Here is a 15,594-nt window from a genome sequence, read left to right as displayed (position 1 = left end):
AGTTGAAAGAGCAAGGGAACGAGTAAGAAAGAGAGCAAAGAATTGCGGGGTAGGAAGGTTTTTATACACTTAAAGAAAGAGGGAGAGAATGAAGAAACCTGTATAAGAGTATTCGCTTGAGTTTTTTCTTTAAAGTTTCTCAGTTTGAGGAGAAATAGGTGAAGCGCCCTACACAGAGGTGGCACTGAGGCCCATGCAATTAGACAATCTGACAGTCTGGGGCCAAATTTTGCAGGACTTGCGTGGTGTGGCGGAAAGCAGGCGGGACAGGAAACAGTGTGGGTGGGGTTATGAGCATAAACTGCAGGAACTAGCATGGCTAAGGAGCTACCAACAAGGGTTCGCAATATATTATAACACTTTATTGTCAGTAATCTGTGTCATTACTCAGTAAAGTCAAGCAGCGTCTGTCTCTCTCGCAGTGTGTATTATTTCATCAGACATTAATAAAAACAATAATATAAACAAAATGTCCCACCCCTCTCTCTAGACACTGAAGCTAGACATTGAAAGCACATCGGCTCTAGGTCTTCATCAGGCTCTGACAAACACATAATGAGTCTGAATTGAAGCAGTGGGTGGCATTCTACCCAACACATAAAGCCTAATGCATAACCCATAGCTGGGGTTTTTCTTTCCGATTTTTATATACATTCACTTCATGTAAATCACTTACTGGTATTATGCCTTATTGTAGATTCACTGGCACGTATGCTTGTATGCATCCTAGGCTATTATTTTAGCCCCTTTTATGGGTTATGCGCCACCCACGGTTGGTATATAATTCAGACTGATTATGTGTTTGTCAGACCCTCATGACGGCCTAGAGTACATGTTGGTCTGTTTGATTGCCTACGTGCTCAAAAAATTATTTTTTCACATTATTCCACCTTGGTTTTTTTCTATGGTTGTCTTCACCATTTAATATCAAGCAAGACTTTCTCAATTCAGTTTTTTGTTCTTTCACCTTCCCACTAAAGAGCACCTGTCAGATCAGAGCATGCAGTGCTTCCTTCTTCTTTGTAAACCGAAATATTCTGATGTTAGATTATTCGCCTATGGCTCAGTGATGTCCATTTACTCCAACCAAAGTTAGCCCTAAACATAAATGCAAACAAACACAGGCAAAGTATTTCGCCCTTAATTTTTTTTGCTCCAAGGCGTACGATTGGCTGGGAGAGGCAGGTGGGTGTGTGCTCGGCGGTCCCTGGCGCTTGACGGAACCATGTGATGTCACAGTAGGCGGGGCCACATGGTTAGATCAAGCACAAGAGACAGCTGCACGAACCAATCAGAATGCAGGTCCACACAGGAGGAAGGTGGGGCAACAGAGAGCTGCACCAATCAGTCAGGGGGGCAGGGTCCATACAGGATAGGAGAGGCAACAGACAGCTGCAGATCCACACAGGAAGGGAACAGGACCAGAGGACTGCCCACCAATAGCGAAAATGTCCACACAGGTCCAGAGAGGAAGAGCAGATGCAAGGAGAGGCATGGGACTGCAGACAGGAAGGGCTGAAGCAAAGAGGACCGCCATAACCAGCTTTAGGAGCATTTGTAATCTAGTTATCTTGAGTAGCTCCATGGGCAGAGCACTGAGACCACTGAGACCTTCCATGCTAAAAATGTACCACATGTGCTCATGGTACTCGCACAGCAAAGCACTTTGGATAAAAGCTTCCAGCATTTAACAGTATTGGTTATGCTATTTGTTGTGTGCCAAGTTTAGGCTGTGTTTTTTTTTTAGAGAACAGGAGGGGTTAAAATCTCCTGTCACCAAATGGTCAGTCTAACAGGCATATTTGTTTCTACAGCTCATTGATCTGTTTTCCAAATATTTTGTATGAGTTCTGTTTCATCATTATGTGTCTGCTGTTTTTTCTTTAGGCTATGCTCCTAAAAAAACAAAACTTCTGTCACAGAAGGTGACTACTTGATAACATCTGTGAAATACCTTCTGTTACATTGTTGTTGCCTATTGTAAAACAAACACAGGATAATGCTACTGCTGATTAAAGAGAATTAAAAGTAGTGCAACTGCTTCCCAAAACTATTTTCTTAGCACAATCTCATTCAGTATATGCGGGTTAAAGTGACGGCTGGAACTAATACAGTTGACAGTGGTATTTGCTTACAACCACTGTTCTAGCACAATTCAAATAGTTTGTAAATGTCTGTAAGGGGATTTAACAAATTCATTTTCCAGCGATCCATAAAAAGGCATAATATTTCAGAGAGAGAGAGAACAACGTGGAGAGCTACTGCAGAAAGGCACTGATTAGTGTATACACACATACACAGACACACACTCACACAAGTGGGCGATTACCGTCTATGGCCAGTCCCTGCTGAGTTGGTTATTATGCTGCTTCAGTATACTGAATTGGTCTGTGTTGTAATTAGCGAGACCCATGGCTCATATCAAAGGAAGTAACAGTAATATAACACCACCACAGAGAGAGATAGAGACTGTGAAGAATGCAAGTGTGTGTTTTAGTAAATGCATATAAGTTTCATTTTTTAATTGCACACATAAACCAACATGTGTGTTTCTTGAACTACATGCTTATGTTCATATGTTCTGTTCACATTCTTTATTAACTCCCCACAGGTTTGCCTGTTTGTATGTGTGTGTTGAAGGCGTGTCTGTGTGAACTCATCTCCTACCTGTGCACCTGAACTTCTTCCCTTTAACCTGGCTGATGCGTTTGTTAGCCAGCCTTCTGGGGTGGCTGCAGCGGGCTCCACTGGTCTCAATAGGGTTGTCGAACAGGTAGTCTGCCAACCACTTCAGGTGACAGTCACACATAAAGGGATTCTGTGCCAGATGACTGAGAGAGAGAGAGAGAGAGAGAGAGAGAGAGAGAGAGAGAGAGAAGAGAGAGAGAAGATTTGTCATGGGAAGGTTCATAACAACCTGTTCTTTTCATTGCTGGCTGATTCAATTCAAACCAAACATTTGGTCTGAATTGAATTGAAACATTTCCAATACACATTTGTTGTTCTAAACAGATGTTGTTTGGTACAAAAATCCTACATACAGGAAATGAGATCTGTACAGTTATCATGAACACCAATAGCCCTGATTACCAGAGAAAATAAAGCGCACCACATACGGATACTTCAAATTAATCAAGGAAAAAACTTTAGGAAAAAGATATTGGAGTATTGTACACACTGCTTAATTAACAAGTGATCTAAACATGTAGTCAGAAGTGTGGCCTCTTTCCTTTGTCAGTCTGGAAATAAACATGTGCAACCATGTGGGACCAGGGCTGCAACTGACAATTATTTTCATTATCTATTTCAAAACAAGTGGAAAAATGTAATTCAGAATTTCTCAGAGGCCAAAGTGATGTTTTGTCCAACTAACAGTCCAAACCCTTAAGATATTCAATACCCTGTCATATATGACAAAGAAAAACAACAAAATGTCACATTTCAAAAGCTTGGAAGAGAAAGTATTTCACATTTTTGAATGAAGGATATGAATATGAATATTCTATTAATATTATATAAATAACTGCCAATTTATTTTCTGTTGATTAAATAATTGATTAATCAACTAATTGTCACAGCTTTTACTTAAGACACCTGGGTTCATGAAACCATGCTCAAAACCTTACTATACTTACAGAGTCTTTATGGAGCGCAGAGGAGCAAACAGCCCTTTGCTGATCGTTTGCAGTTTGTTGTCGTACAGTGACAGCAGGTTGAGGTTCTGCAGATCTTGGAAGGTGTTGACTCTCAAACAGTTAATTTTGTTGGCATTCAACAGCCTGAAACACAAGTTAGAACCATTCAGCGTTGGTTATTTATTTGTACTTGTTTTACTTAGTTAGCCTTATTATCTCTGTGCACTACTCAAACTAAAGATAAACACATACGCAGATAATGAGATAATTTATTTCTCAGACGCACCTCTACTGAAAAACCACTACTTTTCTCCCGTCCTCTTTTTTTCCCCTATTCCTTCCCTTGTCCCTCCCTATAGCCTCTCCACACAGTCATGATTATATTTTTTCTGGCCATGACACATAAATCTGAGAATTGCGGTTTTATATATTTTCACTTTCTCTTCTGGAGCAGGAGGGGAATATCTACTGTTGGGTGTAAGTGCAATATCTTGTTTTGATGGAAGAGAAAGATGGTGAGGGGAAAAAGGGTGTAGAAAGAGAAAAAAATAGAGGAATGGAGATGGAATGGAGGAAATAATGGAGTGAGACAGTGAAGGGACAGGCGAAAATTTAACTTGGAGTGACACAGATATACAATTAAGTGAAAGGGACTGACAGCCAAAATGGTGGGGAGAGAGAAAGGGAAATGAGAAATGTGATAGAGGGATTAGGTAAATGACAGGAAGGGTTTGCACCTCCACCCTTTCCTCCATCTGTCTGTCTTTTCATACCTGCACTTCATCAGCTAATATAACTAAGCTGACAGATTTTTGCCTATACTTTCTTTTTTCCCTCCATGTCTGCCTCATTCTTGACCTTTTCACTCTTTTATCACACATACAATGTTTCTCTCACGTTTTTTTCTTTAACACTCTGTTTAGTTGTCCATCTTATACTAGAGTAGAGCAGCTCAGCTTAATCATCTCAAGTCATCCTATTGAGCGCCTATACTGGCATAACCAACTTCTACATACACACACACGCACACACATGCAGATACACACACACACACACACACACATGCTGCTCTGCGACATATCCACGCCTCATTAGGCAGCTCACAGGGGGAACTAATTACTTGAAACTGCACCAGTAAAACAAAGCAGCACAGACAACATAAACAGCAGACCGGCTGCTATACAAAGCAATAAACACATCTTTGTCATGGAAGGTTGACATGCTGCTTGATTCACCAGTGAAAGCTAATATATAATTTATAATTATCACACTAAATGGAATATATACAGCATCTTAATCAGCAACATCCTGCAAACTGACTGACTTTTTGGCGATGGGAGGTTTTCTTCTGACAGGTGCAAAATATTAAAAGACATATTCCCTCCCTTCGCCTGTTGAGTGAACGCCAACACCCGCAGGCAGCGTCTATTTGGGATTGACCAATGATGTGGCAAGACATGAATATTAACTACCGTAGTCATTCAGTACTTTATTTATGCAGTGATTGAAGCAGTCACAAATAGACAGAAACAGTCAGGGTTTAAAATTTTATGACGGCACCATCGTGACAAGGTCTGGGGGAAATACTTCTCCAATCAAGGGATACTAAATGTTAATTATGTCATGTTATACATAGGTTGACATGAAAATGTATTCACTCTCTTTTCTAATCCTATTTATACATTTCTCCATATCTATCTTTTTCCTTATGTCTGTCTTTTCTTCCATCTTTCTGTCTCCATCCACTAATTTATCTATCTGTCCATCCATCGTCCTCCACATCCCCCTCTTCTTTCTCTCTGTGTCTGACTATGCACCATGCATCCCAATGATCCACCTAAGCGCGTAAAAGGTGTTTGTGGGTTAGATTCACTCATCCCCATTCTCTTTGCTTCACTTCACTTTACGATGGAAAAGCCCAGAACATTAGCTGTTTCTGCAGTGGACTGCGGCATTTGCGAGGACCATATGCCACATACTGTACATTACCAATGAAGTCATTATAGCAGTCAGAATTTTTACTGCATGCTGAACCACTGCTGCAGTTTGAACTGGTGCCTATGAGGAATTATTCAGAATTAATAGTTTTCCTCCGGTGAATGTTTTTATTACAGTGCACCAATTTGGTTCATGTTGATCATTTAAGAAAGGCTTTTCTGTACACACACACACAGTGCACGACAGATGGAGGGTTAATGCATGAAGGGGGGATTCTACTATAGCTGCCACTGTGTGATGATTACCAAGATTTGCTCTTCCTAATAAAATTACCTCCATACCATATATTGAAGCAATAAGTTGTTGTGATCATGATACTGTAGATATGACTTTCTGATGCCAAGTCACCAAATCATCTTAATCAGGTAAAATAAAGTACAACACTAAACACAAGAACAGCCAAATGATACTAATTAACTTCTGGCCTAACATGATAATGCTAGTAGTTTTCCATTCCAGTTTTGGCCTATGAAGACCTCCAGGTACTGATTTGTTTTTTGTCAAACAAAACTTCGGTTCCATACTGTAAATTGTGCCACATAGCAGTTATGTTCCTTGCTGATAAATCACCTTCAATAAGAGCATTTTAGCATAGGCTCTTCTTTATTTTAAATGTAACATATTCATTGCCACTTGGTCTAGAGCATTTTCTAGAAGAAGCTATAGCTAAACAGAATTTTAGACCATACTGTTACAAATCCACAACAGTAGAGTGGGTAGTTCATCCAGCGTTTTGGTGTGATATTTTTTTGTTTACTGAATGACATCTTTTATAATTTTCTGGGGTGGGGCACACATACACACAGATACACACATAACAACAGACCAGGCAGACAGTACTTACAGTAGCTGCAGGGAAACCAGTCCATCAAACAATCCCTTGGGCAGCTCTGTGATCTTGTTGCCATACAACACCCTGCACAGGACAGACAAAACGACATAATTTAGGTTTTAGTGTTTACATGGCTGTCCTTACACATCAAGACTTATGTGGTCAAAAGGCGGCTGAAAAAACACAATTAAATATTGTGCATCCACAAGTTGTGACATTTAATGCTGTTTTACAATATTATGGTTTCATATTCATATCTTACCCATAGGACTACTGAATATTATAGTTCAACAGTTTGCAATATACGGGTATATATAAATGACATAAAGTAATAAGATATCAAAGTTTGATGCCTATGTAAAATATTTTTTCATATGAAGCGGTCTCAGTTGAAAACAGCCTGTAAATAAATAACGGTTTGGTCGATGTACTGTGATAACCATGTAGCTCCAATGTGTAAGAATGTGTTTTATGCTTTGTGACAATGCATTCTTCGTTTTCACTGGTCAGTGACACTGCAATATTAAACCACCAGAAATTATACTGTACAACAAGATGTCATTTGTTTATACTGTTGACCTTGACCAACTCATCTTCCATAAAATTCCCCTAATATTCAGCTCCCCTAAATATATCTGCATGGAATGAAAAAGCCATCATGCTCACCGAGTTGGAAAAAATATTTTAGGGACAAGAACTGAAGGAGTGTTACAATCAAAGAGACAAAGTTGTCTGTTTCCAGTGCAATGTTATTTATAACTTTTTTGCCAGATTACAAAAAAACATGTACAGACGTCATTTCAGCTCTTCTCACTAAGCACACTGTTGGACCATTTATCTCATTTGATTGTCAAAATCAAAAAAATATGTTTGAGATGTGCTTCCAGTTGCAGTTACAACCATTTAATTCACTTCAGCAATTTTATATTTTTGCTATATCACGCCTCAGCTAGCCTCAGAAGTCGTGCCTCTCAGTGACATTACTGTTCAACTGACTTGGCTGTGTGTTGACTTGTATGTGTGTGTCTGTGTGAGTGAGCATGTGTGTGCTTAGTTTTAACACCCAGCAGAGTTCACCTTGTCTGCCCCTTCTTGTCTGTCTGTCTGTCTGTCTGTCTCATTTTCATGCCCCAGATTGATTCAAATTAAACTGTCCTTCATGTTCTTATCACATTCACCCTCAGTTATTACACACACGTACAATTACACACACATACAAGTAAATACAAAGACACGCATACAGCCTGTACGCACACACCGCGGCATAGTGGTCCAGTTGTCAACATCAATAGCAACACCATTTTATTTGCTAAATGTCTGGAAATGCAATTACTTTCCTGTCTGGATATTTGTGTGTGTGCATACCTGTGTTTGTGTGTGTGTGTGTGTGTGTGTGTGTGTGTGTGTGTGTGTGTGTGTGTGTGTGTGTTTGCATGTACACGTGTCATACTTACAGTGAGGTGAGTGAGCGAAGGCCACTGAAGGCATCTGCGGCAATGTCAGAAATCTGGTTCTTACTCAAATCACTGGGGGGTGAGAGGGAGAGAGAGGAGATAAGTGCATTACTGTTATACACAGTAATGGGGTTCATGCTATGTGAATGTCCTAGAACTGTCTGACAAATGACCATGATAGAATACATCAGCAGAGGTCAAGGCAAGGAGACAGAAGTAAAAAAAAAGTATGAAGGCCTGAATGTGTAAGTAAATGAAGGAGAGAGACAGAGAGAGAGAGAGAGAGAGAGAGAGAGAGAGAGAGAGAGAGAGAAAGAAAGAGATGGACAGAGTGAGAGAGAGAAACTAGAAGCAATGGCATGTTAAGTGCAGTTCATGTCATTCACCTCCACCGCTGTAAGATATATAATTTAACACTTCGGTGTGTGTGTGTGTGTGTGTGTGTGTGTGTGTGTGTGTGTGTGTGTGTGCGCGTGGGTGGGTAGGTGGGTGGATAACCTTACAACCTTGCACACGTCTGCAAGTCTGGCATTTTAAGGCATTTGCATGATAAGGTAATTTTTCACCAGTGAGCTTTATGTCTGTGGGTGTGTGTGAAATAGACAAAAACAGATGAACTGTGTAAGAGTGTGTGTGTGTGTGTGTGTGTGTGTGTGTGTGTGTGTGTGTGTGTGTGTGTGTGTGTGGCCAGTTATGACTTCAGATTAAACATGTACCCTACTTTTTGATTAGGGCACTGTAGCTCAGTCTGTAAATGTTATAAACATCATTAACTGATTATGCATCTGTCAAATAATCTCAAACCATTTTCTGTCACTGAAGTAAATTCTTTATTAAAAATGAGGTCTGCGGATATGACCTTAGAAGAGAGACCACATCTAAAAATACTTTCATCACATTATTATATTATTATATAATTGAATTCACCATGCCATGCTACAGATTAAGTTTACTATAGCATTAATGTCTGACAGAGGAACACACTTGGTTTAAAAATTATCTCAGCTGGACTCAATTTGTGAAAGTCAATGCGCTCAGCTTATGCTAGTTTACTGACAATTACCTTGGAGTGCCCCAGGGTACTATACTGGATCTGCTTTATTTTCTGTATACATTAGTTATCCAGGAGTGAATGCACATGTAACTTATACTCAGCGTTATGCAGATGATACAATTGTTATAGTTTACCTCAGTGGTTAAACCTGGTTAAATGCAGGTACAATAAATTAATAAATAAGCAAATAGGCAAGAGAAGGATGCATATCAGAGCATGTTTGTATGCTTGCCAACTTGTATGCATGTATATGTGTGTTTGAGAGTGTGTTTGCAGTTTTATCTAGACAGACTTACATCCTCTTGAGCTTCTTGTACGAAGAAAAGGCTCCAGCTGGGACACTTTTAATCAAGTTCTGCTCCAAACGACTGGGAGAGAGAGAGAGAAAGAGAGAAGAGAGGGGGTGAAAAAAGTGGGAGTTAGTAGATGATCTACAACAACCCCTTCAAAAAATAATAAAATAATGTCTTAAACATACAATGAGAACATTTGAATACAACTTCAACAACAGCATGTCATGCATGAAGTTTCTTTTCAATATTTAATTTTTTACCAAGGACAAAGGTATCATTGGTTATCATGAGGTTCTGTTTCCCCCACAACCTCAGCCAAGCACAAGCGCACAAAAACTTCAAAAGGTGGCTGTTCTAATCAACATCTACACAGTATTTCTGTAGGTTGGTCAGTGCTTTGTAGCATGGGCCATTCAAGGTCACTCAGTGTTAAATGTTGAGTTGAATTTTGTAGCTCGGCAGTAATGAGCTTACATAGGACCAACCCTCTGATTCTATGAGAGTCGGAGTGCAGTCCAGCTACCAAAACCAAGACAACTGACCACAATTCCTGTTTGCTTAGTAGTGTTTGCACCTATCTAAAGTGTCCAGGAGGTACAGCGATGTGCACTTCTGTTAGCAAAGTATGACAATTAGCTCCCTGGCTATATCAAACTTGCTGTCACTCAGCCACAATAAATACAGATTTCACTGCACAATTTGCACAAGGAGCAGTTGGTTTAACTTCAACTGGCAGCAGGACATAACAATTATTTTTGTTTTACAAATATAATTACACATATTTTTCTGTTTGAATCTTGCACAAATTCCTTTGATGGAGCCACAATGCTCTATTCTTTAGATGCAGTCAGACTATTATTTATGAACACATTAGATTCTTCAAATTTTTCAGGCTAAGGGCCAAAGGGAATTTATTACATCTCTTTCTCTGGAAGACTGCAGACTCATTACACCATACCGGTAGTATTACTCTATTATCATGTGGGGAGCCATCAGAACTAGGCAAAAGGCCCACGTTTGGGGAAATGTACTGGAGCTGGGTTTCTGCTTTCCTGATGGGCTAAGTAACACACTCATCTATGTTGCTCATGTATTTTTCATGCCACCTTGTTGCTATGGTGAAAATGAGGGAAGGAAGTAGGAAAGTAAAGTAAAGCAGGTTGATAAAATAAAAAGTCACAGGAAATTAGAAAAATTGAGAGGACAAAAGGTGAGACGAGAAATCATACAAAGGGGAGTGGGAAAAGAGGACAACAACGAAGAAATCAGAGGAGTGTAAAAGTGTGGACAGGGGAGAGGAGAGGAAAAATCAGAGAAGAGGAGGATGCGGTGAGGTCCCAAGGCCAGCCACAGGGTCAGCTGTCAGAATGATAAATGGCAACTAATCCACCCTTCTTCTTCTTCTCCTCCTCCTCCTCTTCAGCCCCCAACCTGTCTTGACCTCCACTCTTCATCCCTCTGTTTTTCTTTCTTTAATTCTTTGCCTTAATATCTATCTATCTATCTATCTATCTATCTATCTATCTATCTATCTATCTATCTATCTATCTATCTTTAGCTGCTGTAAGTCACTACATCTCTTAATATGACCAATATACTTTATGACATGGACTCAAGCCAGGCTTTGCCAGAACAACATTCAATTTAGTTGAATTTATTACACCAACTTGTGACTGCTACCCTTTAACTCTGTTTTAAAAATGAAATGCTGCGTGGTTCTGGCTTTGATAGTAACACAACCCTACTGGTGCCTGTTTCTTGGCTCATGTCCCTTTTTAAATTGCCACACTTCACGCCCCTGGCATGCAACAACACCTTATTTCTGCTAAGGGGTCAAAATAAATCAAGGACCTAGAGATATTGACAAAGACAATCTGCACACACAACAGGTAACAAATTATATCAGGGGGCTTTAAAACAAGGTTGAGAGAAAGACACTTAGAGGCTCAATACCAGGATGTATTAAAGGAAAGACATTTTAAGAGGCAATATAAAAAATCTATATGGTGACGTGGAAATTGAACGACAACTGAAACAGGAGATGGGTTTGGCAGGTGAGCATGGTTGCAATGGGTGCACACTCACGCACGCACGCACGCACGCACGCACGCACGCACGCACGCACACACACACACACACACACACACACACACACACACACACATTCATTCATAAAAGCTTACTCAAACACATCTCTGTTGAAGTTAAACACCTTAAGACAAACTTGTTTTGTTAAATTGCTTTATGAATATGTTTGACTTGAAGAAACAGATTAACTAACACACACACACAGACACACACACACACACACACACACACACACACACACACACACACACACACACACACACACACACACACACACACACACACACACACACACACACACACACACACACACAACATGCAGAAAGATGACTTTGTCCCCATTGACAATACATCATCCTATTATACTCTATTGTTTCTGGCTGCAGCAACAACATTTATTAAAATGGATTCAATGCTAATGCTGCGTGTGTGTGTCTTTCATTTCATCAGGTATGTTTTGTTGCCTGTGGCTCAATCACAATGCATGTATGTGTGTTTAACCCTACCAGAATGTGTGTGTGTGTACGTGTAAATTGTGCACAAGTATGTACTTTGTTTTGTGCAAACAAAGCTGGTGTGTCTGCATATATGCGTGTACATTGGTGTGTGCGTGAATCCATTACTTATGCTGGGGAGGTATAGAGTATTGGTGTTGCATTGCTTCCTTACTCACAGAGCAATCAACCAGCTGTCCTTCGTACAAACAAACAGGGTACAACGATCAATACAGATATCAAACACGTCCCACTGTGGCGTGTGTGTGTGTTTAAATATGTGTCTAAGAGACAGAAAGGAGGAGGTGAAAAGAGAGAGGACAACTGGTATGAGTGTGAAAAAGAAAGAGTTTTACTGCAGTCTAAAATACTGCAAAACTCACAGACGTAGATGTAAGGTCTAGTTCATCATGGAGAATCCCGTGGAGAATTTACATATAACCAGTATTACAATAAAACATGTTGTATTTAGTCAATAAAAAGGAGAAAAGGGCATGCAGTTTTAAAAAGGCATACATGATAAAAAAAATAAGGCTGTAGGAATATGAAGAAATATATATATTTATAGAACATATGGCACATGTTACACATAGTGAAAATGTGTAAAATAAAATAAAGCAGTCTTACATCTCCACAATGCCCTCAGGGAGGTTGGCTGGTATTTCAGTAAGACCTTTACGACGACAGTCTACTATGTTGTTGTTGCAGCTGCAGCTGGGTGGACACACGGCTACCTGAGGAACACAAGTCCTCGACTCTGTCTGTGCTGGACCTGTAGACAGCAATATACAGGTACAATATAATGGATTCAGAGAACATTGCTCTGCTGCCAAATACAAAGCAGAGAATAGGAGATTTCTCTGTGCCTGCAGCTACATTTACTCTTACATAAATAATGCAATCACATTTTAGCTTCTCTTCTAGTCCTAAAATTCTTCAGAACGATTTTGTATATTTTATCACATTTGATCTCAATGGTATTATTGTCAGGTTCAGTGGGCAGTTGATGGTCTTCATTTGCATCCTGTCAGGAAGAAGATTCTTTGCAGGGAACATGAGATTTTTTGGTATGAAGAAGAAATTAATTGCAATATAAACTGAATATTAGTACTAAATATTCACAGTCTGTACACAAAAATATTGCTAAATCAGAGCAGGAGGACACCTACAGTATGGGATGGAAATGGAGAAAAGTGCAGTAAGAGGAGGTCTGTTATGGAGGATGTAGGCAGAAAAGACAAGACTAAAAGCTAATAAAGAGAGCACCAGCTGACAGTCTATTAACACAGAGAGCTGAATCAGAGGCCTATAAACAGTGCCTATACTATCTGCAGCTGATAACGCCACTGCTCTTATACTGGCCTTTTAGCTGATTACGTGCTCTACATGGTGTAATTCTTTCACTGCTGTAAACTCAATGCTGAGCTGTCTGGAGATGATAACAACACTGCCAGTAATAATGGTCTTTATTACATTCTCTGTACTGTATACCTTTAGATACTGTCAACGACACTAAATTCAACCCTGAACTTCTACTTGAATCCACTCTGTATGTCATATATATTGGTGTTTCTGAACAGTTCAATTCAATTCTGTATCCATTTTAAAGTAAAAACCTTACTAGTAGAGGCTCGATTCAATTTGATGGAGCTGCAATGGAGCCAAAACTGGCAGCTGTTCTCCAAAAATATTTTCACGGGTTTTGTTCCACAGCCATTTTTTTTAAATGGGTAAAACTACAAACGTGCCAAGTTAGGGCTTTTTTTATTACCACCTTCACTTAAGAAACAGTGACATCATCACTCCCCAAGATAATAAGCATAGTTCATGCCACAATAAGTACTAAAAACGTATTTCAGCCATGCTCTTTAATATTTCATTTGAATATCATGTGTATGTGCGTTTATGTGAGCTCACCATTGCAGACAAAATCCTTCTTCTGCACATCCGGGACATTGAGGCCCCTCATGTGGGCGGGGGCCATGCACTGGGTGAAGGGAGCCAAGCCCCGCCTGGCTCTGAGCCAATCAGAGAGCCAGGACAGGTGACAGTCACAGTGGAGATTGTTTGAGTGCAGACGCCTGAGACAGATAGAAAGAGATAAGTCATTGTAAAGAAAAGTGTGATATTAAATACTGTTATTAGCTCAAAATAAGACCCAAAACATGAAAAAATATCCAATCTGAAATGTTCATTTTCTACAGGTGAAAGTCTCTCAAACAGTCTGTGAAGTTCAACTGAGCACATCAGCTCAGTAAGTGCAAATGTATTTGCGTCTGCATTCAAATAGGTTCTATTTTTCACACAGCTTACATCCTTGGCCAGGCTCATGAGGCTGTTGCTTAGGTGAAACACACAAACAAACAGGCACGCAGATACACACACACACACACACACACACACACACACACACACACACACACAGAGTAATATCCTCAGCTCTCATTTCCCCAAGGTCTGTGACAATATGACTCCCTTTAGAGGGAGGACACATTCGGCCAAATCACAATCTATTCAGAAAGACAGGGAGAGACAGAGAGACAAAGAAGACAGACAGAGACTAAAGTGTGAAGGAGGAAGATTAGAATTTTGGAAAAAGAGACTGAGGGAAGATTCAGACATGAGATCACAAAGACTGGGTCTCTAGACCCCCAGATAAATAAATTTTAAGTGTCAGTGCACCAAGATGACAAAAATGCTTACTTTCTCACACAAACTCTGAGTTTTCTTCCTTGACTCCAGTACCACAGAGGTGAATGAATGAATGTTCTGGTGGCCAATGCATTGAAAACCTAGATTTAAAAACACTCATGTCCATGTAGTAGGGGATAACTTACAGAACACACAAGTTTTCATTAGGACTATTTCTTCGGCAGTTAGTGCCAATCCTAACTGTACCCTGAGTAACTGGAACATTGTTTTTGGAGAGAGATGGTACGTGCTGGGTATTTTTTATTTAAATGTAATTTTCACACAATGTTGCAAGTGGCAAAAACTAAATTCCATTTACCTCTATTGTAATGGCTTGGAGGAACAAATCTCAGACTGGACAAAAAAGGCTAAACTACCATATCTCCATGGCTATGTTTTGAACTTCCTACTGGATGTAACTGATAATTATTTTTATAAATTGTGTGAGCCGATCCTTTAATGCATTACTCTCCTCTGTGATTTACATTTAGCACATGTGACAAGGCAACATATTCTCTCATCAGGTGACTCATTTTTAGATGAGATGCTGATGAGATTTACAAATGCCTATTTAAGTCACAATAATAGCCTTTTCACATTTCACTTGTAGCGTTAATTAAAAGGTACTGCTCATTATAGAACGCATCAGGTGATGTTTCACAGAGCTGAGACTCTCTACGGGCTGCAGTGGCTGGATTTGACACAAAGGGAGAGAGCGCAAGAGCGAGAGAGAAAAAGAGAGAGAAAGAGAGAGAGAGATGAGGTGGAGGAGGGGGGCGGATGAACAGCAGAATGTCTTGTCAGCGTATTATATGCCAGCCGGGATATCTAGCCTTTCAGAAGACAGGCCTCCCTTTGTAATAAAGCAGAGGACAAATCCTGTTATGGAACAGAGATGGGCTCATTGATGCTAGCAGCGGGGGCAGTGGGTTTTAATACCGCTCTCCCATTATAAATCCAGTTTATAGTCAAACCCCTGCCTGGAGATAGCCACGTCCTGGCCCACCCCCGGCTCAGCCTTAATTACTGACAAGTAGGATTAAAACACAGGGGAG

At 40.0% G+C, this 15,594-nt stretch overlaps 1 protein-coding gene across 2 annotated transcripts in view; it reads right to left on the bottom strand.

The window, feature by feature from the left end:
- slit3 (slit homolog 3 (Drosophila)) overlaps nucleotides 1-15,594 on the bottom strand; it is a 240,419-nt gene that overhangs the window by 52,087 nt on the left and 172,738 nt on the right. For both annotated transcript variants that reach the window (XM_051419431.1, XM_051419432.1), the window contains 7 exons: nucleotides 13,766-13,929; nucleotides 12,476-12,620; nucleotides 9,270-9,341; nucleotides 7,920-7,991; nucleotides 6,478-6,549; nucleotides 3,636-3,779; nucleotides 2,668-2,831 (listed from right to left, as the gene is read on the bottom strand). In XM_051419431.1, the coding sequence (XP_051275391.1) occupies nucleotides 2,668-2,831; nucleotides 3,636-3,779; nucleotides 6,478-6,549; nucleotides 7,920-7,991; nucleotides 9,270-9,341; nucleotides 12,476-12,620; nucleotides 13,766-13,929 (833 nt within the window). The remainder of the gene's footprint in view (nucleotides 1-2,667; nucleotides 2,832-3,635; nucleotides 3,780-6,477; nucleotides 6,550-7,919; nucleotides 7,992-9,269; nucleotides 9,342-12,475; nucleotides 12,621-13,765; nucleotides 13,930-15,594) is intronic.

Source organism: Dicentrarchus labrax, unplaced genomic scaffold, assembly GCF_905237075.1.
Source record: "Dicentrarchus labrax unplaced genomic scaffold, dlabrax2021, whole genome shotgun sequence".
NCBI classification, from domain to species: Eukaryota; Metazoa; Chordata; class Actinopteri; family Moronidae; genus Dicentrarchus; species Dicentrarchus labrax.
Note: the sequence above shows the minus strand (reverse complement) of the source record. Positions and strands in the feature narration are given on the sequence as shown.